Here is a 27,372-nt window from a genome sequence, read left to right on the forward strand (position 1 = left end):
GCCCTCCAGTGGGCTCGGGCCATGTAAGGGGTAAAATAAAACGTATGAAGTCACAGGTATTTTAAGGGATCAGCCTCTATTCTTCTGGCAAGGCTTTCCACAAGATTTTGCAGCGTGTGTGAATTTGTGCCCATTCAGTCAAAAGAGCATTTGTGAGGTCAGACACTGGCCTGGCTCACAATTGACGTTCTAGTTCATCCCAAAGGTGTTCAGTGGGGTTGAGGTCAGGGCTCTGTGCCGGCCACTGGAGTTCCTCCACACCAAACTTGTCAAACCACATCTTTATGGAGCTGCTTTGTGCACAGGGGCTCAGTCACGCTGGAACAGGAAAGGCTCTTCCCCAAACTGCTGACACAAAGCTGGAAGCATATGTGATAAGAGTCTAATAAGTGTCTAAAATGTCCCTTCACTGGAACTAAGGGGCCCAAACCCTGAAAAACAGCCGCAGCCCATCATCCCTCCTCCACCAAACTTTACTGTTGGCGCTGTGCGGTAGGCAGTGTTCTCCTGGCGTCCGCCAATCCCAGATTCATCCATCAGACTGCCAGATAGAGAAGTGTCATTCATCACTCCAGAGAACACATTTCCACTTCTCCAAGGTCCGGTAGCGGTGCTTTACACCACTCCAGCCGACGCTTGGCATTGCGCATAGTGATCTTAGGCTTGTGCGCATCTGCTCGTGATGATGTTGCTTCCACGGGCAGTTTGCAATTCTGTAGTGAGTGATGCAACAGAGGAGCACTCAGTGGCCTCACTCAGTGAGTTTGCATGGTCTCCTACTTCTCTGAGCTGCTGTTGCTCCTAAATGCTTCCATTTCACAATAATAGCACTTACAGTTGTCCGGGGCAGATCTAGCAGGGCAGGAATTTCACAAACTGACTTAGAGCAAAGGTGGCCTCCTATGACAGTGACACATTTAAGGTCACTGAGCTCTTCAGTATGACCCATTCTACTGCCAGTGTTTGTCTATGGAGATTGCATGGCTCTATGCTTGATTTTATTCCCCTGTTAGCAATGAGTGTGGCTGAAACACCATAATGCATTAATTAGGAGGGGTGTCCACATACTTTTGACCATATAGTGTATTTTGTTTTAGTACATAAAGTAACATAAGTGGACCTAAAGGGCTCTTATCATATAAAATCAAATGAAAGAGTTTGATGTTGTTTGTAATCATTGTTTACGTTTCAAAACATACCAATAACATCCCAGTCCATGCCTTTTTTATGGAAACTATGTGACAAAGGCAGCCCTTTTTGAATTCACTGTTGGTATGATGTCACAAAACATAGCAAATTTACATGTATGGAACAAATATGGTAGGCAAAATGACACGGCAAGGAAAAATCAAGTACCAGAAGAAAAATGTGTTCAGTGACTGAAGCGTTTAAGGGGTTACAGTTTGATCCTCAAGGCTTCAGCTGCCATTCACTTCATCCTCTAAACACATTTATTCAGCCTTAAACTGAGATTCACCTCTGACTGCCTCTCTCCCTCTCTCCCTCTCCCTCTCTCTCTCTCTCTCCCTCTCTCCCTCTCTTTCTGTCTCTCTCTCCTTCTCCCTCTCTCTCTCTCTCTCTTTCTCTCTCCCTCTCTCTCTCTCTCTCCCTCTCCCTCTCTCCCTCTCTTTCTGTCTCTCTCTCCTTCTCCCTCTCTCTCTCCCTCTCTCTCTCCCTCTCTCTCTCCCTCTCCCTCTCCCTCTCTCTCTCCCTCTCCCTCTCTCTCTCTCTCTCCCTCTCTCCCTCTCTTTCTGTCTCTCTCTCCTTCTCCCTCTCTCTCTCTCTCTCTTTCTCTCTCCCTCTCTCTCTCTCTCTCTGTCTCTCTCTCCCTCTCCCTCTCTCTCTCTCTCTCCCTCTCTCCCTCTCTCTCTCCCTCTCTCTCCTTCTCCCTCTCTCTCTCCCTCTCTCTCTCTCCCTCTCCCTCTCCCTCTCTCGCTCTCTCTCTCCCTCTCTCTCTCTCTCTCTCTCTCTCCCTCTCTCTCTCTCCATTTAAATCCTGAGAGCAGAGTTTTGGTGTTTTGGAGAAGAAGAGCAGCTCAGCTCGGGGAGGGAGGCCTGCCAGATATCAGACTTTAGCTTGTAGCTGTTCAGTTATCAGTCTGAGTTAATGCTGCCGTGTTTTTAGTTTGTTATTGAGATCTCCTCTGGCTGGAAGAGAGGCACACATCTGCAAACAGTGCTCTCTCTCTCTCTCTCTCTCTCTCTCTCTCTCTCTCTCTCTCTCTCTCTCTCTCTCTCTCTCTCTCTCTGAGGTACTTTCCGTATTTTAAATTCACCTCGCACACCCCTGGCGCTCCACAGTCTTGTGTGAGGTGATTGGATATAATGAACATAAAAATGTTGATGTCAGTAGCGCGGCACTCGTCTGAGTGAGATATCAACCCCCCCCCCATGCCCCCCTTTCCCTCCGCTCCGCCGCTCCTCTCCTTTCACTCTTTTGTTCCCCTCCCATCTCCTTCTAGTCGTCCCCTCATAGGAATTGCTTCAGCAGAGGCAAGAGCAGCTCTGTAAGACACACACTTATGTTTTTCTACAATGTCAAACTGTGGCTTTATAAATGCCTTAAAGTCTCATTTGTATATATATATATATATATATATGTATATATATATGTGTGTGTGTGTGTGTGTGTGTGTATATGAAGAGTACCTACGCTAATTAATCACTTTATTAAGTACAACTAGGATCTAGACTCATTGTCCATTTTATCAGCTCCACTGACCACATTCTTCAGTGGTCAGGACCCTCATGGACCCTCACAGAGCAGGTACTATTTGGTTGGTGGACCATTCTCAGCACTGCAGTAACACTGATGTGGTGGTGGTGTGTTAGTGTGTGTTGCGCTGGTCTGAGTGGATCAGACACAGCAGTGCTGCTGGAGTGACACCTCAGTGTCACTGCTGGACTGAGAATAGTCCACCAACCAAAAATATCCAGCCAACAGCGTCCTGTGGGCAGCGTCCTGTGACCACTGATGAAGGACTAGAGGATGACCAACACAAACTGTGCAGCAGCAGATGAGCTATCGTCTCTGACTTTACATCTACAAGGTGGACTGACAAGGTAGGAGTGTCTAATAGAGTGGACAGTGAGTGGACACAGTTTTTAAAAACTCCAGCAGCACTGCTGTGTCTGATCCACTCGCACAAGTACATCACACACTAACACACCACCAACACTCAGAGAAGCCCACTGAGAAAAGGAGACGGACACATCAAACAAAGAAGCTGAACAATGGACTGACCACCCCAGAGTCCAGACCTCAACACCACTGAATGTCTTTGAGGAACTGAAAGTGAGTCTCCTGAAAAGAATGGAAGCTGGAATAAAGGGAAAGAGTGACTCACTGACTCAACCACACTGCAAAAATGGTCTCTTTCCAAGAAAATTATTTTAATCTAGTGAGTAAATCTAATATTTCTCCTGTTTACGTTGTTGCAAGCTTATTTTAAGATTATTTAACTTATTTCCAAACATTTTACTTGTTTTAAGTGATTCTATTAAGTAAATGTATCTCACTATGTTGGCAGATAACGTTGCTTGTTTTAAAAAGTGTTCTTGAAACCAGCAAAATTATCTGACAGTATAGTGAGATCATTTTATGATAATAAATGCACGACCATCTCAAAATAAGACATATTAAATATATCAACTAGAATTAAGATAATTTCACTTGACAATCTACTATGTTTTGCAGTGCAGCTACTATAGTATATTTAGTTTTTGAGGCTTCAGTGTAATTTTGTGTTAAATATGTTTTCAGAGGCTTCAAATGAAAAACTTGGACAGTTTTTGGCAGTTTTGACTGGAAATTAAACGAAGGATGGTGTCAGAGGTTTTTATTTTCTAAGCCTAATCTAATCCTAACCCTAATCTTAACCTCAAACACCAAAGCAAACGGTTTTGCCCTCGGTTTTAAACAATAAACATAGAGTGTCTTATTAAAAATGACACATTGCAAAGTTAAAATGAAGTAAAGGAGTGGTTTGTTGGTTCGGTAGTTTAGACCTGACTTCCTCTGGTTTTACTACAAATTGATTTTTGTTCTGAAAATGGATGAAAACAAAGTCAAACTCACACACACACTCAAACACACACACACACATATGCAGGTGCAAATTACCGTCATTTTCACTGCATGAGATTCATAGCAGTGTTTGTGTTGAGGTGGATTTGGGGCCTGGAAAGATTCCAAAATGTAATATTGCAGTTGATTAGTTTAACTCAGGAGCAGACAGTGAATATTCAAGAGCCTCTCTCTCTCTCTCTCTCTCTCTCTCTCTCTCTCTCTCTCTCTCTCTCTCTCTCTCTCTCTCTCTTTGTTTGAAGTCACGGCGCAGTCGGACGACGGCGTTATCTCGGGGCCGTTAATTATGAAGTGTGGTTACACATCACTTTAACTGCACCCTAACTGCAGATTAGGGCGTTATAGCTGCCATTAGCCCGCCGCAGTTTATAACTCTGTTAAACAGGATTTAGCGCCTGTGCCGAGACATTTATCCCTCCCCTGCTCCTCCCATCTTATTCTCACCTCACCTCGGCCCGCCAGAGGAGTCGAGACGACTGCCCCAGAGGGAGAGCGAGTAAGAGAGAGAAGCATGGAGGCAAGGCAGGCTGCCCAGTGTCCACACTGGGTAGAAACAAAGCTACACTCTGTATCAGACAAAACAAGACAGGAGTGCAAGAGTTCGCCCCATTCAAAGTTCGGTGTGTCATTCAGTTAAAGGGGAATTCCAATGAAATTTCTGTATAATGAAGTGGTTAAGATGTAAACAGAGTCATTCAGAGTGGTTTGGTGTGAAATGCTCCGTTCTAAAAACTTACAGAGTCAGAACTGTTCACAGTGGTGGTGATAGGAACCAGACGTCCACCTCTAAAAGCTCCCTCACAGAAAAATATTACACGAAATACACTGCCTGATTACTGAGACATAGTTTTACGAGTTTCCACTATTTTACCATCATCATCATTCCATATTAAACTCAGAAGACTCGTGTAGGTTCACTGGTGGTTTTGGATAGTAAATAAAATGTCTATATTTGTTGTAGTCATGGCGACCCCTGGTTCCTATCACCACCACTGTAAAGAAATCTGAGTCTCTACCATCAACCATTTCACACCAAACCACTCTGAATGACTCTGTTTACATATCAAACACTGAACTATCCATAAGTGTTGATAAACTGGTGGAAGTTCCCTTTGAGTTCTGCTCCATGTTTTTTCTCAGGCTGAAATTTCATGGGACCTGGGTCGAGGTGTGAGTCAGTCAACAAGCACCTCAAGCCTGCACATTTTTAAGACTGAGACTTTTTTAAAGACTAACACTGAATTCTGCGCTCCTTTTGCAGATTGCGGCGCTGGAACGATGCTCTGCACTGAGTGACATCAGACCCAGTCATGCGTCGTGTGGTGCAGCAGAGTGAGGTCCAGCCCTGCCCCTGGGTGCACTGAGTGCGCCTTGGGGCTTCAATGGAGTCTCCGCCTCCCAATGAGGGATCTCACTGCATCTGGCCTGCAGAGAACCGACCCCACGTTCCTCCCCCTTCCTCTTCCTCAGTGTGCCCTCCCTCTGTGGAATGAAAACAGCTAGCAGAGCTTCAGCATCTTGCTGCAGTTCCTCGGTTGTCCAGATGAGGCGCTACAGGACGGGGATGTACCCTTTCCTCTTTCCGTCCGTAATCAGCTCGCTGCCCTTGCCCTCGCCCACTGAGAGGCTCAACCCCCCGAGCAGTGCAGGAACGCCTTCCCCTGTGGGTGAGTCGAGCTCTTTATTAACTAGCTCAGTGGTTTTCAAACTGTGGGGTGGGTCACTGTGTGGGGATGAATGGGTCTCGAGGAGCAGGATCAGTGGTGGGTCCCAGTGTGGGGATGAGTGGGCCTCGAGGAGCAGGATCAGTGTGGGGATGAGTGGGCCTCGAGCAGCCAGATCAGTGGTGGGTCACTGTTTGGAGATGAATGGGCCTCGAGGAGCAAGATCAGTGGTGGGTCCCAGTGTGGGGATGAGTGGGCCTCAAGGAGCAGGATCAGTGTGGGGATGAGTGGGCCTCGAGCAGCAAGATCAGTGGTGGGTACCAGTGTGGGGATAAGTAGGTCTCGAGGAGCAGGATCAGTGGTGGGTCCCAGTGTGGGGATGAGTGGGCCTCGAGGAGCAGGATCAGTGGTGGGTCCCAGTGTGGGATGAGTGGGCCTCGAGGAGCAGGATCAGTGGTGGGTCCCAGTGTGGGATGAGTGGGCCTCGAGGAGCAGGATCAGTGGTGGGTCCCAGTGTGGGGATGAGTGGGTATCGAGGAGCAGGATCAGTGTGGGGATGAGTGGGCCTCGAGCAGCAAGATCAGTGGTGGGTCCCAGTGTGGGGATGAGTGGGTATCGAGGAGCAGTATCAGTGGTGGGTCCCAGTGTGGGGATAAGTAGGTCTCGAGGAGCAGGATCAGTGGTGGGTCCCAGTGTGGGGATGAGTGGGCCTCGAGGAGCAGGATCAGTGGTGGGTCCCAGTGTGGGATGAGTGGGCCTCGAGGAGCAGGATCAGTGGTGGGTCCCAGTGTGGGGATGAGTGGGCCTCGAGGAGCAGGATCAGTGGTGGGTCCCAGTGTGGGATGAGTGGGCCTCGAGGAGCAGGATCAGTGGTGGGTCCCAGTGTGGGGATGAGTGGGTATCGAGGAGCAGGATCAGTGGTGGGTCCCAGTGTGGGGATGAGTGGGCCTGGTTCATTTTATAGCATGGGATTAATACAACCAGGGGTTATTTCTATGCTTTGTTTTACAGCACAGGAGTAAATAGGTAGTAAATACATTCCCCACCTATCCATGTAAAACATTATTTTTATTTCATAATTTTTATTAAGAAATTTGAATCTTGTAGATCAAAACGTCTTTTTAAGATTTTGGAAAACACAAACTCAATTAGGTTTGTCCAAACTTTTGCCTGCCACTGTGCTTTACATGAGAAGTAAATCAAGAAACCCTAGATCTACATCTTCACAGCGACTGATGTCAGGAGCAGCCGTGTTATATTTGTCTCATTACTCATCGTCAGAGAGTGTGTGATGGCCTGTGAGCTGGCCAGCTGCAGGGTTCCTGCTCGTGCTGTATGGTGGCTGTCTCTTCTTGAATTCGAGTCTAAACAGCCTCAGGCTCAGATAGCCTCACTGAAACAGACTGCAGTCTCCCAGCCTTACTACAGCATGACTCCAAACACGGCAGAGACACAGCTGCACAGTAACAGCCCAATAATTATCACAGAAATCATCTTTTGATTGTTGTGAGAGAGGTGAGAGAGCGCTACGCATACTGAGAAGCTTCCTTGGACGTCTCTAGTTTACTATTGTGATATACAACAGTGTCACAGACACCTTCTTTAATTCAGTTACTCAAATACTAAAACTGATTGATTTAAATTGAATTAAAATGGTCCTCATTCTCCTTACTAAAACAAAGCTATGGACCCATTAATATTCATGTTTTGGTCACCTAAAATCTTTCATTTGGGATTACATTTTTCCCTAAAGTGTTTTAGAATCTAGACATTACTTTCTACTGTCCAGCTAAGTCTGTTTTTATTGTTTGGCCTTTTAATTGGTTAAAATTCTTGATTATAAATATACATTCAAAAAATCAGTTCAGTATGAATTTAATTTGATTATGTCTCGCATTTACATTTAAGTCATCATATTATCACTGTCAGATCAAAACCTTGTTTCTCTGAAACTTTACGGAAGAAGGAATCGTTTATAACTTTTAATGTAAGTTAATGTAACAAAATTTTATTCTAAATAACTGCGAAACATTTATATTGGCCTATTTATCATGCTCACACAATGTAAAGGGCAGCTGCCTTTTAAAATTATGTTATTAAAAAAACTGAGATACAAAGTTTAGTCCCACCATCGCAAATACATCACTGCTGTCGGAACAAAACCTTTTCTTTGAAAATTTGAAAATGCCTGCCTGTTTCATGATGAATGGACCAAAAGAAGTGGCCCAAAATGACTTGGTAAAAACTCCATGGTTCCATTGACTTACATTAAAAGCAGAGTATGTTTTTTCTTCCTCCTGTAAAGTTACCATTTTGGAGATACGAGGTTTTGTTCCGACAGCAGCAAAATGCAGACTTTGTGACTTCAACATAATCACAATTTTTGATGGAACAAAATTGAAATATTTTAGTGAAAATGATTTGTAATTAAATTGTCTTTGTATTAGAATCAGTAGATTTTGTTCCTTGGAATATATTCTCAGGGATTTTTGTCTGTTTTACACCAACTAGTTCACCAAATAGTTCAATGTAAAGACATCACATTTCATTTATTTATGTTCTTTATATGTCGACATGTCAGTCAAACAACATTGCTTGTTTATTGTTTTGCATTGTGATTAATAATGACTGCCCGATGCTACAATTCAGATGTAATTACATGCTTATTACATAGTTACATATTTATTTGCATTTGCATTTGTTTTACAGTCTGTATCCACAGGCTCAAGTCAGTTTTTCAGTTTTTTCAGTGTTGAGAAACAAAGCTTTTTTTCTTCCTGCAAAAAAAAGACAAGTATACAAGAATAACATTTCATCACATTAAAATCACAATAAAATATTTCCTTTTTTTACTTAAAAACACAAGCGTGGTGTAGACTGCAAGTTTAGAATCTGCACTTTCCACACAATGTTTCCACTCGTTCCAGTTAGCGTCGAGTGAGAAGTAATTAAAATGAAATCACGACATGCTTTTTGTTATTGCCGGCGGTAACTGTGACTTCTAAGGGTTAGTACAGGTTGAAGTGAGGATAATTTGCAGTCCTTTCGATGAGAGTCTAACTCATTCATATTGCCCCTCTCTCTCTCTCTCTCTCTCTCTTTCTCTGCTCTTAATAAGCGGGGACACTTGGATGAAGTATTGCCGCGGCGAGAGACAGATGATGAATTATTGATACTGAATAATTGAGATACAGCCACTTAATTCCTGAGAGGGCCGTTTTAGCGCTCCGGATCGTATCTGAGTTGCAGCTCAGAGCTTAATTGGCTCAACCTGGACTCAGCAAGCCAGCACAGAAGCTCTACAGAGCTTAGAAGCATCAACATGCTACAAATGTAGGTTATTTTGTGTTTACCCAAACAGACTTGACCTTAATTTACCAGTTGGTTTTGCAGCACTGATGGAGCTCGTCTAACGAACTGACGTCCGCAGACAGTGACGGGATAAAAGAGAATGAGCGAGAGAGTCACTGAGATGGAGATGGTGGATAAGGAGCTAGTCAGGTATTGAATAATGTAGCTTTTACTTGCTAATTGGTCTGTTCTCTTTGTCTGCGTCCAGTATTCTGACCGTGTCTCCCTCTTCAAATGCACTTTCTCTCGCCCAACTGGAGCTGCTGCCCTCCTCCAACTCAGGCGCTTTTCCAAAAGCCTGCCTTCAGCATGAAAACACCTGGCACATCCCCAATTCCCTTCCGAGAGCGAGAGAAGCGAGAGTAGCCAGTATCTCAGTGCTCTGAGGGCAGACGCCGGTCTCTGATGTGTAAATAAAACTGAGTGGTTTAATTGGACTGTAATTCTCTGCAGGTCTCTTTTGTTCTGTGATTGACGTTAATCGTAACTCCACACTCCAGGCTTTCTATCTGCTGTCCGCCACTGAGCTGAACTCTGAATTAAAGGCTCGTGGGAGCTCAGACTTAGGCATGGATTATAAGGCACAATAGTGCAATACAAAGCATCCTCATGATACTGATGAGTACCAGTGACAGCTGCCTGTTATTGTTTTCACATATTTGTGATAAGTATGGCCAAAAATTTGTATCACCATGTAATTAAAATTTTAATATATGTTGCAAGATATACACTGATCAGGCATAACATTATGACCACCTCCTTGTTTCTACGCTCATTGTCCATTTTATCAGCTCCACTTACTATATAGGTGCACTTTGTAGTTCTACAGACTGTAGTCCATCTGTTTCTCTGATACTTTGTTAGCCCCCTTTTACCCTGTTCTTCAGTGGTCAGGACCCCTATGGACCCTCACAGAGCAGGTGCTATTTGGGTGGTGGATCATTCTCAGCACTGCAGTAACACTGACGTGGTGGTGGTGTGTTACTGTGTGTTGTGCTGGTCTAAGTGGATCAGACACAGCAGTGCTGCTGGAGTTTTTAAACACTGTGTCCACTCACTGTCCACTCTATTAGACACTCCTACCTTGTCAGTCCTCCTTGTAGATGTAAAGTCAGAGATGATAGCTCATCTGCTGCTGCACAGTTCGTGTTGGTCATCCTCTAGTCCTTCATCAGTGGTCACAGGACACTGCCCACAGGACGCTGTTGGCTGGATATTTTTGGTTGCTGGACTATTCTTAGTCCAGCAGTGACACTGAGGTGTTTAAAAACTAATCTTCATAATGTCATAATGTTATGCCTGATCGGTGGAGTCCTTCGGAAAACCGCTGTCACTTAACACAGTCAAGAAATGATGAACCTCTATTATGCAAGGAGAGCCATACATCAATTCTGTGCAGAAACGCTACCGAGTTCTCTGGGCCCAAGCTCATTCCAGATGGTCTGAAGGACAGTGGAAATGTGTGCTGTGGTCAGATGAGTCCATGTTTCAGCTTGTTTTTGGGAAAATCGAATGCCGAGTTCTCTGTGCCAAAGCAAAAGAGACCATCCAGACTTTTATCAGTGAAAGGTGCAAAAGCCAACATCTGTCATGGTATTGGGATAAATCAGTGCCCACAGCATGGGTGGCTTATATATGCGTGAAGGTGCCATTGACATGGAGGCGTATTCTGGGATTTTAGAGAGACATATGCTGCCATCAAGATGACGTCTTTTCTTGGGACGTGCCTGCTTGAGTCAGCAAGCCAATTCTAGGTCACATTCTGCACACGCTACAACAGCCTGGCTTCCTAGACACAGAGCGCATGTGCTTGACTGGCCTGCCTGCAATCCAGATCTGTCCTACTGAAAATGTATGGCACATCATGAAAAAGAGAATCAGACAACGACGACCGAGGACTGTTGAGCAGCTGAAGTCTTGATTCAAGCAAGAATGAGCAAAAATTCTACTTGCAATGCTGCAAAAGTTAGTATCCTCAGTTCCCAAACAAACTAAAAAAAACTACTAAAAAGTGTAACTGAAAGGAAAGATGATGTAACACAGTGGTAAACATGCTTCTGTCCCAACTTTTTCTGAGACTGTTGCGGGCATCAAATCCTAAATTTGTTTACATTTACAAAACAAAATTAACTTGGTCAGTTGAAACATTAGAAATCTTTTCTTTGGACTTTTGTCAGTTAAATAAAGGTTCAAGAAAATGAACACATCACAGATTCTTGTTTTTATTGCGCTTTACAAAATGTCCCAACCTTTCTAGAAACGGGGTTTGTTTATGTGCTGTGAGAATATTAAGTTTTTAAAATACTGTCAGCTTTGGGTTCAGACAAAAGTGGTTCTCCTTGGAGTTCTATAGAAAACTGCCTTGAATACAGTTAACCAGTGCATTGTTTGCCCTCTTTGACTTTTGTAAACACATAAATACGTCTGTGAATGCACGTGGAAAAAAGTCTGCAGTGCCATCTGATGAAAGGAATCGAGTTGTTTACTCAACACAAAAGGGAAGTCTGTTCAAAGCCAGCGCTGGTGTTGCTGAATGAAGCAGAAAAATGAGAAGGGAACAACGTTACAGAAGAGATGAAGAAGAAGCCGTTTGTATTTACCTGGAGAGACACGCTGACCTGTCTTTGAAGTGCGCATGCCGACTGAAGCTGCGCTGTAATTATAAAAGATGTACATGTGCATATGGCTCTCATACCTCTTTTATGTTTAGTCATTTTTCCCCAAAGAGGCCGATTCCCACAAACCTTGAGAGGAACAAGGTGCAAACACCAGACAGCAAAACTAGAATATAGCAAGAACAATGAGAACAAATAATAAAGAACTGATAATGATTATACAACAGTGAAAGAAAAGAAATGAGCCTGTTATTAGATTTAAGTACCTAGATTAACGAGTGAAAACCGTAGAAGCCCATCAGAGTAAAGCCGGGGTTACACTACATGATTTTTACCCCGATTTTACCCCCTGTCGGCTCTAGGTCTGCAGATGTTCGGGTCAGTCGGAGTCGACAGTTGGAGAGAGAGTCGAGTCGTGTTTGAGGGGCGCAGACTCAGATTTTTGGCCTCCTGATCGCGTTTCAGCCCAGTCTGAGTTTCAATCTGAATGGATTCCTGCAACAACCAATGAAAACTGAGAGCACAAAAGAGAAAATACAGCAAGTAAACAAAGAAAAATGGTGAGAAGTCTCTCACGGGTGGAGTGAAGCTTTTTAATGAGCTGAGTTTAAAGCACAATTGAGTTTATGTACATTTAAAACTCTAAAAAATATCAACTGATCACATTTTTAAATTCATGATCATCACTTAAACATGTTTACCTGCTCCACGTTTGTTTATTTGGGTCTCCTAGTAACGGGAGAACGCGAGAGAACGCAAGAGTTCACGAGAGTTCAGTGAGCTCCGCTCGGTTCAGCAGCAGCTTAAAAGTTGAGTGTAATCGTTTAGTGTGGATCCCCAATATTTCAGTCACCCAAAACAATCTCCAAAAACCAGTCGTATAGTGTGAGATACTCTTTTTACATATCTGACAGTCTTTTTACAATCGGTTAAGACTTTAAAAGTCGTGTAGTGAACCCAAGGCTTAACAGTGAGAACCAGATCTTTAAACCCAACTCCAAAAAGTTGGGAGATTAGGTAAAATGCAAATGAAAAACAGAAATCAGTGATGAATAAACAGTGTTTTACATGTTTTAATTGAAAATAGCACAAAGAAAAGATGTTTAATATTTTACTTTATCAACTTTATCAATTTTTGTAAATGTAAGCATGCCATGCACCCACCCCCCGGGCCCCTGTGACAGCCGCGAGAGACTAGTATTCTGTCCTCATGCCTCTCATGGCTGTCGTCATCAGACAGCACTGCTTTAAAAACTGATATGCTCCTGTAATTAATAGAACCACATGAGCAGGGGAATATTTCGCAAAATCCTTGTCAGTAAACACAGCTTGTCTCTACATCTACACATGAAAATTAGGACTACTATGCCATGCATAAGCAATATATAAACAACATTCAGAAACACCGCCGACTTCTCTGGGCTAAAGCCCGTCTGAGGTGGACTTATACAGAAACGTGGTGTGGTCAGACGAGTCCACCTTTCGGATTTTGTTTTTGGAAATAATGGATGTCATATTCTCTGGACCAAAGAGGAAGGGACAATCCTGATTGTTACCAGTGTAAAGTTCAAAAGCCAGCCCCTGTCATGGTGAGGGGGTGTGTTAGTAGCTTGCTCATCTGTGAAGGCTCCATTAATGCCGAGGAGTACATATGCATTTTTGAGCAATATATGCAGCCATCTTGATGACGTCTTTTTCAGGGACGTCCCTGCTTGTTTCAGCAAGAGGAGGCCAAGCCACATTCTGCATGCGTTCAACAGCTTGGCTTCATAGTAAAGGAGCACAGGAGCTGGACTGGCCTGCCTGCAGTCCAGACCTGCCTCCCAGTGAGAATGTATGGAGCATTATGAAGTGCAATATATGAGCTGGAAAGGCCCAGACTGCTGAGCATCTGAAGTGTTATATCAAGCAAGAATTCACAAATATCTTGATTCAATTGAGTACAGGTCAAAAAGCATTTGCATCCACTGACGCCATATTTATGTCTTTTAAATGATGACTCAGCTCTTCAGCTTTCTTCGTTTTAGTGAAGGATGCTGACGGCAGGTTTTACAGCTACCAAGAAAACTGTCTTTCATCTTTGGATTTCTCCACAGCTTTCAGCTATGAAATTCTGGATATCTAATTTTCAATATAGTTCGGATGGAATGTCTTACAGCAAAGCTTAACAAGGCAAAAAACAGTCAACAATAAGAAACTGGGAGAATTTATATGACTCTATTCAAGAATTTTATTTTCCAATTAAATTATGTAATGTTTAGTTGTGCAGTTGTTCATGTATTGTCTTTGTTTTATTTTTGGTTTGTATGTATTCCTAAAAATGTATGTCACCGTTCTGTCTTTCGTCCTGTTTTTTTGGAACTGGGTTTGTATGAACAAGATCTTTCCAGGTGGTACAGATTTGTGTGTGTTTTTCAAAGTAATGAGTAATGAGTTTATTTTTTTCATGGGGTAATGAGTTAAGTAATCCCATTACAGTTTGAGAGAAGTCATTAGTAATTTGTAATGAATTGCTCCTGGCTATGGGTGGCTGTGGCATCACCGGATACCTTCCAACGAGAAGAGAAAAGGGCCAATTTTTAAATGGTTGCACCACTCGGGAGGCCCAGTGACCTTCTCTGAGAGGACGATTGAGGCCAAATAGTGCAAAGATGGATTTTTGGGTGAGAATCATTTCAGATAAAGCCAGTCTTTATCATGAGCCACTGCGTGATCAAAATGATTCATAGTGGCAGCAGAAGACTGCAGTACATACAAGCTCACCTTCACTCACACTTCCACCAACTCTCTGGAGAACCACCGTGACCCAGCAATGATATGAGGAAAATCTCTGCTTCAGGACCTTCTCTCCAGACAAAACAATGTTCACCTGCTTTCCCTCTCTCTCTCTCTCTCTCTCTCTCTCTCTCCAAAAGACCCGTTTTTCTCCGCTGTATGTAAATCAGCGAGTGTGGTGTTCTCTCCTTTATTCCTCCGATTGCACCAGAGCGAGCAAATGAGCAGAAGAGAGAGAGCGAGAGAGAAAGAAAAGCAGGAGAGTTTAAATTTAGTGCCATGCACTTTTCACTCTGTCGCTTTTCGTCACACCTCAGGGTAAAGGGAGGGATTAACGCAGGGCTTAATTTAACACCATTAATTTGGCTTTTGATGCCGGGTGAGCGAGGCTGATATTCTTCCTCCACCGCCCGCGGCTCCTGGGAACATCCCCCACCATACAGCATCAAAGCCACGTTCCCTACCAGCCACGGCTGGTCAACTAGTTTAGGAGGTGAGTGGCCAAGGCTGATCCACTGACCATGAGTGAAATGTTTCGCAGTATAGAGGGGGATGATGGGACCTGTCCTTCACTACATTGGTGAGAAGAAGCATATCCCCAGTTTAAGGGTAAATAAAGCTGTCGAAAGCAGAAAACACATTCACTGAAACACGTTGTAGGTCTTACGAAAACCTTCCAACAGCTTCAGTAACACCTTTAGGGGGCGGCGTTGAGTAATCATGGTAAAGTTAGTGTGCATTAGCGATTCTGTTGTTCATAAATCCATGGGTACACCTGCAACCTGTTATAGTTTTGTTAGTCCTCTCTGCTTATCATTATTCTGATGAATAAAGACTCTCAGCTGAAGAAGAAAGAGCCAACCTCACCTGAAGAGACCAGACTCGGCATATATATATATATATATATATATATGCATATATTAGCCACTTTTTATATTAGACACTTTTTCTGTTCTCACTACTTTCTAGGTTTTAAAATAGCTTTAATCAGATACATGTTTTCAAGCATAGCTAGAAATGGTGTGTCTGGGAAGTGACAGGCCTTTACAATGATATTTGCTGTGATAAATTATGTTTTTCAAAATAATGAAAATTACTGTCTTTTTTTTCTTGTGCTTTTCTCTTGCCTGTTGGATGTTCCTGAGTTTTAGAGAGTAACTTAGTTTCACTAACTTTACACAGTGAAACATCCTTGCAACTTTAGTTGCATGAAACTTACACGAAACTTGAATTCCGTAATGCAACTCATTTGAAACTCAACATTTCAACATTGTGAAACAGGTTTCATGGTACAGCCAATCAAAATGCCATTAACGCATCATATGATCACCTTGAAAAATATATTTCCAAACCTTCCAAACCCTTTCACTAGATCAATGGACAAGAGACAAAGTGGTTGAAAAGAAACAACTATAATGACTAATTAAACATTAATTTTTAAAGGCTTAACACTCAACAGAAAAACTCAAATACAGTAAAGAACAATAGATACCTGACAGAGGCAACACCAATAAAAGCTGTTAAAATATAAGAAGATGATAAAAATGCTGCAGATATATAAAGTACACCTCATGGATGCTTTTTTGGTGAGAACAATAAAAGCAGATAGATGGTGGAGTAACTGAATGTGTTGCGTGCAACTTTGATTATGTTTGAACTGCTGTTAAGCTGCATGGAAATAACATTGCACACAGCAACTTTCCAGGAAGAAATTCCATAACAGAGTTAGAGAAGTAATTCAGTATATAGTCCCTTTTTTGGAGTATCTACCCCAACACCGCTGTCTAAAGAGTTCGCTAAGGCTAGCTGGATAGCTAATGCTAATGGGATTAGCATGTATGCTAGCACCGACCCATTTCCGCTGTCCACACCGATCATAAATTAACAGTTACAGCTGCGCCCTCGACCCTGCAATCTGCTGGCGGAGTCGGGCCGAGCCTGTCGACCTGTCAAAACAGAGTTTGCTCCAGGCTCTCGCTCGCCGCTTGTCATTTTTCATCTCTCCATCTCCATTGTCAAGGGGGGGGTGGGAGTAGGAGGGGGGCACTGGAGTGTACCTGTCAGAGCGTTACCTCCGAATGACCTCGCTGGATCTTATCAATGCTTTCATCCGTTGTCCCGCACGCTCCGTTCGCCCAGACTCTCTCTCTCTCTCTCTCTCTCTCTCTGGCTGGCTGCCTGTCTCTCACCATTGCTTATGGCCACATTCCTGCCGTGTTACGGGCTGCTCTATGCGTATGTGCAAAAGTAAGACTGAATAAAAAACAGTTCTTTAAAAAAAACAGCACAGGCATCTACTGAGAATAGGCTGCGCTTCGAACAGCGTTTTAAATTATTAAATGCTTTCTAGTAACTTATAGGCCTACTGATAACACGGCTACAAGAAGTCCGCTGTCGAAGAATCAAAACAGGGCATATGGTGGGTTACTGTATTATTAATCCCCTCATAACTATTCTAACGGGTGGATCATGCAGCGCCTCCGTGCAAACAGCAAAAATCCTTGCTCTGACTCTCGTTCTCTCATTATTAAAAAGATAAAGCTATTTTTGTGCTCTAAATAGTGCACACTGCTACATGATACACATCCTTGAAGTACTGCTGTACTGAAGTACTGCTGTTCGCAGCATCTACGGTGACTAACAGCTTTTTGCGATTTCCTACAGGTGTCTAATAATAATAATAATAATAATAATCATAATAATAATAATATTAATAATAATGAGTTACATTTATATAGCGCCTTTAACAATCCCAGGGTCTCTTTACATAAAGAGCAACACAAACCCCCCCTAAGACTGAGCAGTTAAGGAGGAAGAGAAATGCTCATGAAAAAAGTCTTAAAATCAGATTTAGTCTGATTAAAGTAGACAAAGTAGAGAAAGAAGAGCCTCACGGAGGGATTGCGGTAGAGAGCTCCAGAGACAGCAAGTACAGTGATCAGACATAACATTCTGACCACCTCCTTGTTTCTACACTCATTGTCCATTTTATCAGCTCCACTTACTATATAGGTGCACTTTGTAGTTCTACAGTTACAGACTGTAGTCCATCTGTTTCTCTGCATACTTTGTTAGCCCCCTTTTACCCTGTTCTTCAGTGGTCAGGACCCCCATGGACCCTCACAGAGCAGGTACTATTTGTGTGGTGGATCATTCTCAGCACTGCAGTAACACTGACGTGGGGGTGGTGTGTTAGTGTGTGTTGTGCTGGTACGAGTGGATCAGACACAGCAGTGCTGCTGGAGTTTTTAAACACTGTGTCCACTCACTGTCCACTCTATTAGACACTCCTACCTTGTCAGTCCTCCTTGAAGATGTAAAGTCAGAGACGATAGCTCATCTGCTGCTGCACAGTTTGTGTTGGTCATCCTCTAGTCCTTCATCAGTGGTCACAGTGGTGAGGTTCTCAGTCCAGCAGTGACACTGAGGTGTTTAAAAACACCTATATAGTAAGTGGAGCGTAGAAACAAGGAGGTGGTCATAATGTTATGCCTGATCGGTGTATGTTATTGCAAGAAGACCTGAGAGAGTGAGAGGGAGTGTAAGAGAACTCTAGCGGCAGAATTCCGAATGTACAGTAGCTTTTGTACAGACTTTACAGGGAGACCAACAAAGAGGGAGTTACAGTAATCAATACAGGACATAATGAAGGCATGAACCAAAGTTAGTGCGTCATTATCAGTCAGGAGCGGATGAGCAGTAAGATGAGCAGTGAAAGAATGCAGTCTTTGTGAGATCAAAATTAAGTGATGGGTCGAGTAAAACACCAAGATTTCTGACAGCAGGTTCAGGCTTAACAAGCAGACCATCAATACTAACAGAAAAATTGGATGATTTTGATAGTAAAGATGTAGGACCGACCAGTAAAACTTCAGTTTTATCCGTGTTTAGCATGAGAGAGTTATCGTGCATCCAAAGCTTTAAACTAGAAATACTGTCGGTTAGTCTAATGGGAGGAGAGTCTGAGGAGGAGTGTGTGCTGAGATGTAACTGAATATCATCGGCATAGCAGTGAAAGTTAAGGCCATGACTACGAATGATCTGGCCAAGGGGTAGGAGGTAGATTAGGAAAAGTAGTGGTCCAAGAACTGAGCCCTGAGGGACACCACATGTAACAGGAGAGGTAGAGGACTTGTGTGGACCTACTGTGATAAACTGTTGTCTGTTTGTAAGATACGACCTGAACCACTGTAAGGCTGTATCAGTGATACCCATAGAGATGTATTGCTTAATGATTTGGTGACGTGTTTTGTCTCTCAGCGCTTTGCATGTACAGTACTGACCGAGAGTCAGACCACCCTTCATTTATTCCATTTCCAGCCAAAACAGCCAAGGTACGTTCAAGCTACTTAGACATTTCTGAGATTAGATATGAGTCTCATACGAAGACTTGCAGAAGGAAGGAGAAAGTCAAAGGAAATTAAAAACAGGAAATGGAGGAGAAAATCAAGCTGCTTCAGGTCTGAAACAATCCACATCCATCCTTCCACTGTGAGAAGATGACTCAGCACTATGGGTCTGAAAGGATGTGTAGCTGTCAAGAAGCCATACTGAGAAAAGGCGACGGACACGTCAAACAAAGAAGCTGAGCAATGGACTGACCACCCCAGAGTCCAGTCCTCAACATCTCCGAATGTGTTTGGATTACTCCAGAAAATGATCAACCAGCTTCTAAGACTAACTGGAAGTTTTGACTGGAAGGTAATTAAGTGAAGCGTGGTCTCTGACTTTGGCACAGTGCTGTATAAGTCAGTTTAAATGTTAATTGGAGATGATGTAATTGAGTTCAGCCTAACAGTTTGTCAGTTGAGTCCACTACATGAATAAGATGCTTTCAGCCTTGCTCAAGCAACATATATACATGCAAACTCACATTTCAGAATCACTATTTGGTATATTTAATTTTCTTAGGCCAGTCAGAATATTGACTGATATTGGAGCAAGAAACAAAAAGTGAAGTTTTGTGAACGGCAAAGTTGGTTTAATTTTCGCATGAATGGATTTCATTTCTTTCTTCAGTAACTTTTGAATATTGAGTAAAAAAGGTTGTGTAAATTATCGATTACTAAGACAATCATCAAGTCAATCCGTCTATGTGCCCAGCGGCAACCATAGGGGCCCAAGCACTTGGCGCATTGTGGAGCCACAAGTAATAGAAAAGGAGATCTCGTACACACTGACGTTTTGAAGTCTTTTAATGAATAAAAATACCTACAAAACAGTTCAATATTTGGACTAATAACTAAATCATTCTGCAGCAATTACCCCTGTAGTTTGTCCCAAAGTGGAACAGAGTACACCAGTATTTAAATCACTAAAATGCGACTGGTAAATACTGATGCTGATGTTGATGATCAAAGTGTCTCTTTCCTGCTATTTAGTAAACTAAATACCCCCATACAGTGCAATATTTATGAGAGTTTATTGATCCATTTCAGTCACAGCCAAAAAGTTGCTGTGTGGCCCAGCACTGTTTAATTAGCTTGAGGAGCCTCTGAGTCTTATAGCACAGAGTCCAGTGCTGGAGGCGGAGCTTGTAGGCCATCGCTAGCCATAGCCATAGGAAGCTCTGTTCTGCATTTGCTTTTAATGGAGTTCATCTGGAGCTGAAGTGATACAGACTACCACAGGGGTCAAAGCACAGTTTAGCATCTGTCTGTCAGTGTCTCTCTCTCTTTCTTTCTCTCTCTCTCTCTCTCTCTCCCACCCCCTCTGTTTCTTTTTCCTTCTTGTCCTCTTTATGCCTCTCAAAAACACTTTCAAAATCCGTCTTTCACCCACATTGGAATAAAGACAAGTAAATAATCAGTCCTTTGTGATTGTTCTGTATGTGGGCGTTATCTGTGTCATGTGAGGGCTGGAGTGCAGCGAGAAGACAGGAAAGAAAATCCTGGTTTTCTTCTAACTGATTAAAAACGTTATGCTGTACTGCATTGATGTTTATTGGTATTTATTCAATCCAGGTTTGTCTTAAACAGTTTCCCAAACAACAGTTCAAAACGGCTGTTATTGGTCATTTTCAGCCAGCTGGTACAGAAACTGGCTGGAGTATTCACAAAAGGAAGATGCAGCTTTCTGTTTTTGTGTATGAATTCCATTTGAGGGGGAACTCCACCAACTTTGCAGAATTACTCAATCATTCAATGGTTTAGATGTAAACAAAACAATTCAGAGTGGTTTGGTGTGAAATGTGTCTTTCTAGAGAAATTTACAGAATCAGGAATGTTCACCATTATAGTACTAGGAACCAGACGTCTGAAGCATTTAATGGCTCTACAAGGAACATCCCGCTAAGTTATTACACAAAATGGTTATGAATGTGGTGTTTGATACCTGAGACATTGTTTTGCATAGAACATGTTTTTAGTATAAACTATTACTCCAGGATTAGTTCTGTGTTTCCTCTCAAAACTGCATTCTCAACTGAGATCAATGTGCAAGTTAACATGCTTTTAACAGCAACTGAAAAAAAAGCACCATCCTATATTTTCTCCATTTATTTTTGCATCCTGGTACAGGGCAGTTCACCACCACTCTGAACAATTAACCAGCTGATAAATAACGTTACTCACATAAGTTATGAGTTTTATTGACACCGTGCGACATAACGCCGCCAACCAAAACAACACAAAACGCGTGCAGGATGGAGACGTGCGTACAGGACGTTGTAAGGAAAAAATAAGACCCAAAGAAAACCTATTTTTTAGAATTTAGCACTATTTTACCATCATCAGCGTGACATATTAAAACTTATAAGACATATATAAGTTCACTGGTCATTTTGGAGAGCAGATAAAATGGTGAAATTTGTAGTGTGGACGTACAGACGTCTGGTTCCTAGTACTACAATGATGAACAATTTTGACTCATTTTGGCGCATTTCACACCGAACCACTCTGAATGATTTTGTTTACATCTAAACCGTTGAACGATTATTAATTTAGCAAAATCGGTGGAGTTCCCCTGTAAATCAGGACTGGAAGCACGCTACTGATAAGGCTGTAGTCATGCTAATATCTAGGAGCATCAGACATGTTTGTCTATTTGGAAAGAACAACAACTGCGATGATCCTCAGACAGGGAAACTTCAACACTGGTAAACCAGCTCACTCACAATCAATTGTAGATATTATTGAAGTTCCTTGTGTCCAATGAATTGCAGTTGAGGGGGACCATTGACTGACCTGACAGCAGGGGAGAGGGGGCAGTGGACTTCTTCTTTCTCTGTTTGAGTACACTTTGAGGCAAAGCTCCGTATCAGCACAGTATCGAGAAATTCCACATATGCCTCACATGACATTCAAATCAGAGTTATTGAATGGATGAGTAAGAAATAGGCAAAGATGTTGGAGAGTAATGGATTAGTATCAACGTTGATGGAACTAAAGATCCAACAGGCTGTGAAAATATGTCCATAATCCTTCATGTGGACCAAAACTACACGATTCGAGAGAGGCTGCTGTCACTGGCGAGCACTAAACATTGTGAAACCCTGTCACTCACAAACTTCTTGAAGAGCTTTCAAATGCTGGACAGACAAAATACTGAGCCAGTGTTATGATGGGGCTGATGTTATGTCTGGCTGAAAAGGAGAACTGAACAGAGAGGAGCCCTAGATTCTTTAACCATCAATTACATCTGGTTGTTGTGCATTTTCTTCAGAGAGCACCACTGAAGATGTTTTGATACAGCGCATTGTACCTATTTCTCAGAAAGTCCACCGTCAACGCACTGCATTCTGGAGAAAAGCTGAAATGATTACTGGATCAAAGGTGGACAGGCCAACTCGACCTGAAGTATTTCAGTGAACTGCAATAACTATATTCAAATTGTAACGAAGGAGGCTTTGAGGCAGGATGCAAGCGCGAGTTGCTTTTAATTAAAGGAGGTTCAAAGTCCAAAAACACAGAGCCAGTGGTGAGTGGAACAGATAAATCCATGACAAAACAAAGTAAACCAACACTACAGAGACCACAACAGGGTATATAGACACAATGCAAGACACCGGGACTGAGCAAACACAGGGGTATAAATACCAACAGAAAACGAGAAACACCTGAGACCAATAAGAGGGCGGGGCAGGGAGACAAAGAACAGGTGAAGACAGGGCAGGACAGGGGAGGAGCCAACATGACAACAAAAGCACATGTCAGATAAACAAAAACACACAGCGCTAGGAAACCAAGAAAAAGGCAAAAACACAGAAAGGCCAGGCGAAAGAGTGAACAGATGTTACATAAATACAATGTCAACTGTTATTCAAAGCACATCTGACTGAGTTCATTATTTAATCATAGCCATGCTTCACCTGCTTTTCCCCTTTTCTGTATTTTAATTAACATAATTAATTCATATTTTATACCAACACTAAAACCTTATTCTTCGCTCAGTTTGCTCTTGTGTTATTGTTTTGCTACCCGGTGTTGACCTTCTGAGTCTTGGTTCCTCTCAAGGTTTCTTCCTCTTCTTGTTAGGGAGCTTTCTAGCCACTGTCGCCATTGGCGACGCTCATGGGGGCTCGGACCTGGATTTTTCTGTAAAGCTGCTTTGAGACAATGTCTTTTGTAAAAAGCGCTATATAAATAAACTCTGACTTGACTTCAGATTTTGCGTTCGATGCTGAATTTGAAAAGCTGTGGACACTGTGTGGAAGTGCAGATCCAGCTCCCCCACACCGAAAAAGACCTGCACACTTCAGTACAGCAGAACGTGGTTGAGGGAACGTTTGGTCAGCATGAAGATGACTGAGGAAGAGTGCAAAAGGCTGTTCTTCAGCACTTTAGACTCTGTTCTTGGAGAAATGGCTGCATAACATTCAACAAGTGGATGGCTTCAGTGCTTTGGACCCGGCAGTCCAAACTTTTTGGACACTGGAAAAGTCAAACCGTTACTCAGCCTAGCGGAGACAGATACGGTGGAGGCTCAGTTTGCTGTTGCTCACTTTCTACATCCTCAGCTAATAGGGTCCGACGGTGAAAAACTGACCCTGGAAAAACAGTGGAGGCAGTGCCCTGTGTACTGACCGCATGCACACATGTGCCGACATTTGGGGCCTCTATGGCGATGTGTGAGAACTCCTTCCTTCTCTACACTGGAGAACATATTCTCTGAACACGGACACAGCAAGACGCACAAATGCAAAGCCCAGCTGAATCAGTTGGCCTTCGAAAGGAATTTATCCTGCAAATATTATGGAAAATGGAAGAAAACAACATCTGAGAAGATTCAGTCCAACAAACAGAAGATGTCAACTTTATTGATCGTAAAGTTAAGTTAAAATAAGCCCATTTTTGGTTATTTTCTGATATGGCTAGCTTGGTGGGCTTACTTAGCATGTAGTGGTGTTGTATTGTGGTGAAGATATTTTTACTTTATTTTCATGTGTTTGTGTGATGTTTCTCTTGAGAATCACTCCGGTAGTTTTGCTTTTAGTGTTTATCTATTTGATGATGCTGATCAAGCTACTGATATTACTGACTGCATTTTAGCAATAACTTGTAGCACCAATCAGTTTCACTTTGAGTGGCGTCAAAATACATTTCACCTGAATTGTTGCCCCCCGAAAATTTCTGATGCTGTTTTTGAACTGGCGCCAGCTCTGCTTGCTAGGCTAGGTGGTTGCTATTGTATCCTAGATGGTTGCTAGTGCATTGTTAGGTGGTTTCTGTGGTATCCCAAGTGGTTGCTAGGCATTTGCTCCAGATGTTCCTGGTAGATGCGGTGGTGTTACAGATGGTTGCCATGATGTTGCTAAGTGGTTGCTGTTGTGTCCCAGGTAGTTGCTAGGAATTTGCTCCAGATGTTCCAAATGGTTGCTGTGGTGTTCCAGATGGTTGCCATGATTTTGCTGGGTGGTTGCTTTGGTGTTCCTGATGGTTGCTATGATTTTGCTGGGTGGTTGCTGTGGTGTTTCTCATGGTTGCTATGATTTTGCTGGGTGGTTGCTGTGGTGTTCCTGATGGTTGCAAAGATGTTGATAGGCAGTTGCAATGGTATTCCTGGTTGTTGCTAGGGTGTTCCAAAGTGGTTGCTATGGTATCTTTGATGGTTGGTAGGGTTATGCTAAGTGATTCCTATGGAGTTCAGGTGGTTGCCAGGGTGCTGCTATGTGGTTGCTATGGTATCCAAGGTAGTTGTTAATTGTACTTCTATCATGGTGACCAACTTTGATGCCAAAGTTTTGCCCTTCATTCCTTTGGGGAAAAAACAAGTTGCTACCCGGAAACCATACATCTAATAAAAAAGCTGTACACAAACCTGTGATTCCCAATCAGATCAAACATTCTGGAGCTAGTTTGGTGTTGATGTCTTAAAAACTGTGCTTTGTAATGTGTGATTACTAATAATGTTATTTGCTCTTTAAAGGGCCTATTTAGCGTTTTACATTAAATGGAAAATCAGTCGTCTGTTTAAATAAGATGAATCATATGAAGCTGCACTAAAAGCATGATATGACTGGCTATTAAGCACAATGAGCCATGTATAATTTTGTTGCAACATTTTGGTTCAGGTATAGCAGCAGCATTTGAATACAGTGCGAGTGCTTACCTGCCTCATGTTATTTACCTCATCAAACTGCAATGGAGGTCAGACAAAATCAAATGGCCAATTGCCGATTTTTTGTTTGGATACAAAATTTATCCATTTAAATCTTGGCTGACTCTGATCCTGCATCCTTAGTGCTAACATAACATTGCAGATTTTCATGCATTGTTAGTATGGGTTGTGCTAGGTTATCTCTCACTGGGATCTTTGAATACCTTTTATTTAAATTTTGTATATTCGAATAGCAAAAATAGTTAAAATGCCCATCCCGACTATAGACCCCCATCTCACCTCTCCACTTTCTCTCTCTCTTACTCTTTCTTTCTCTTTTCCCTGCTGGTCTTCTCGGGCCTGGAGCTTGTCTTGCATCTTGTTCCTGCTTGTTGTCATCGCCATGACCTACGATACACACTGTCGTATTGGAGATTTCATCTCAGGAAGAGTCACCTGCGATTTCTGCGTCCCTCTCAGAGCATGAATAATAGAGGGCTATCTCATTAGAGCGTGCAGCAGGCCCTCGGATTAAAAATCAATGCACGCTCTCCCCACTGCAAATGAACATGGGCAGGGCGCCTCTCTCTGAGGATGGAGACCGCGCAGATACAGACGCATATCCATCAGGAGTGAGGCAGTCAGTCCCTCGGAGCTCTCTGCTCATTGACCTCTCGCTGGAGTAACCTCACCTTAACTGCCTTGAAGTGTTTGCTGAAGTATTTCTTTTGCGAATGTTGAACAGAAGTTTGGGGACAACCGGGGAAGATCTACTAACGTTTTACTGTTTTAAAACCCTGTATTGGCGTTAAAGTGTCGCAAATTGCTGCATCTGAGTCGCTGACTCGTGTCCTCATCTCTGTAGCATGTTGACTGACACAGGACTTGACTTTGAATTGCCCCGCGAGGCTTAAGACTGTGAAATTTCCGCCAGAGAACAAAAAATATGAACAAACCTGATTAATTAGGATTGCCTGCCTTAATGTAGCCTTTCATTTCTAACCTTACCAACCAACCCATGCACAGCCACTACTGCAGTGCCGTATTCCTGCAAAGCACAGCGACATCAGGTTCAATATGGCTTCAAATAACGAGCTTTTCATTACAGAAAAATCTTCAGTCTGAAATTTACATGCTGTAAACATTGTGTTTAAAGGAAGGATGAAAAAATGATCTGAAACAGTTAGCTAGCATGTAGTTTGGATAGTGTTACAACCCGGTCTAGGTTGGGCCGCAACATAAAAAAATGAAGAGACCTCCGTGCCCTCCCGGTTCCCCAAGTCACACAGACAACCAATGTTTGCGACAATAACAGTGGCGAAGCTCTCACACCAACACAGCTCTACAGTAGTGTCGCTCAAGTGACTGCAGGGAACCGGGAACGCAACAGGAGCCACGCCAGAAGCAAAAGCACCCCCCACTTCCGCCTGGGCGTCTCTCTTTTATTGGCGGCTCCCCCTGGTGGTGGCTCAGTGCATCTTCCTTCAGCTCTGCAATAAATACAGAAAACGCACTACAAAAACTATGACCCATAGGGTCATAACAATAGCAAGTATGTTAGCTAGTGCAATAGCTGACCTATCTGAAGTTTTCAACCTAATGAGTCACAGTTTGAACCAGAATCAAAAAGATATGCGGGTTTGTATTGCAGTCAAACGTTCATTGTGTAGTTATTACAAAGCCTGCATTCATTTGTATAGAAGTTGTTAGTAGATAACAACTAAAGCTCAACTTTTCCCCAGTTTTCTCTCCAATTTAGTCGTCTCCAGTTCCACCCACTAGTTAGGATTCCTCCAGTCACACGATACCACCACCGCTAGGAGGGCGAAGGCTAACACAGGCTTCCTCAGAGACCTGTGAAGAGCCACTGCATCTTTTCGAACTGCCGCTCACACAACGTCATTGGACAGCTGAACGCGCTTGGAGGAAAGCGCCAACCGCCAGATCTGTTACGTCAGCTAACACACTGTGCTGGCTAGCATTGCGTTGAGTGATGGGGGGAGACTGGGGTCCATCCTACCCACCCAGAGAGAGCGAGGCCAATTGTGCTCTCTCGGACTCCCGGCTACGGACGGCTGTAGCACCACCAGGGATCGAAATCTCGATCAGATGATAGGGCCAACGCTTAGACGGTTGTGCCGCTTTGGAGCCCTTTTTGCCCGATTGTACCCCCTATTTGCTGCTTGCAACAAATTTTTACAGTCTGAAACAATTTTCCAGGTTGGGAGTTTGATCAGAAGCGATTGACGGCACGGATGATCTGGTGGATGAGAGGAGAAACGAGTGAATCTTTAGCCCTACGATCGAACTCTGAAGTGATCAGAGACCATCTGATATTATCAAA

At 43.0% G+C, this 27,372-nt stretch overlaps 1 protein-coding gene across 1 annotated transcript in view; it reads left to right on the forward strand.

Moving 5' to 3' along the window:
* The first annotated feature begins 5,576 nt into the window (after positions 1-5,576).
* The window catches only part of LOC118806214 (retinoic acid receptor beta-like), a 179,043-nt gene continuing 157,247 nt past the window's right edge, over positions 5,577-27,372 (forward strand). Inside the window, exon 1 of the mRNA XM_036567674.1 lies at positions 5,577-5,754. Within this exon, the coding sequence (XP_036423567.1) occupies positions 5,577-5,754 (178 nt within the window). The remainder of the gene's footprint in view (positions 5,755-27,372) is intronic.

The sequence above is a fragment of the Colossoma macropomum genome, unplaced genomic scaffold, assembly GCF_904425465.1.
Source record: "Colossoma macropomum unplaced genomic scaffold, Colossoma_macropomum, whole genome shotgun sequence".
In the NCBI taxonomy this organism is placed as follows: domain Eukaryota; kingdom Metazoa; phylum Chordata; class Actinopteri; order Characiformes; family Serrasalmidae; genus Colossoma; species Colossoma macropomum.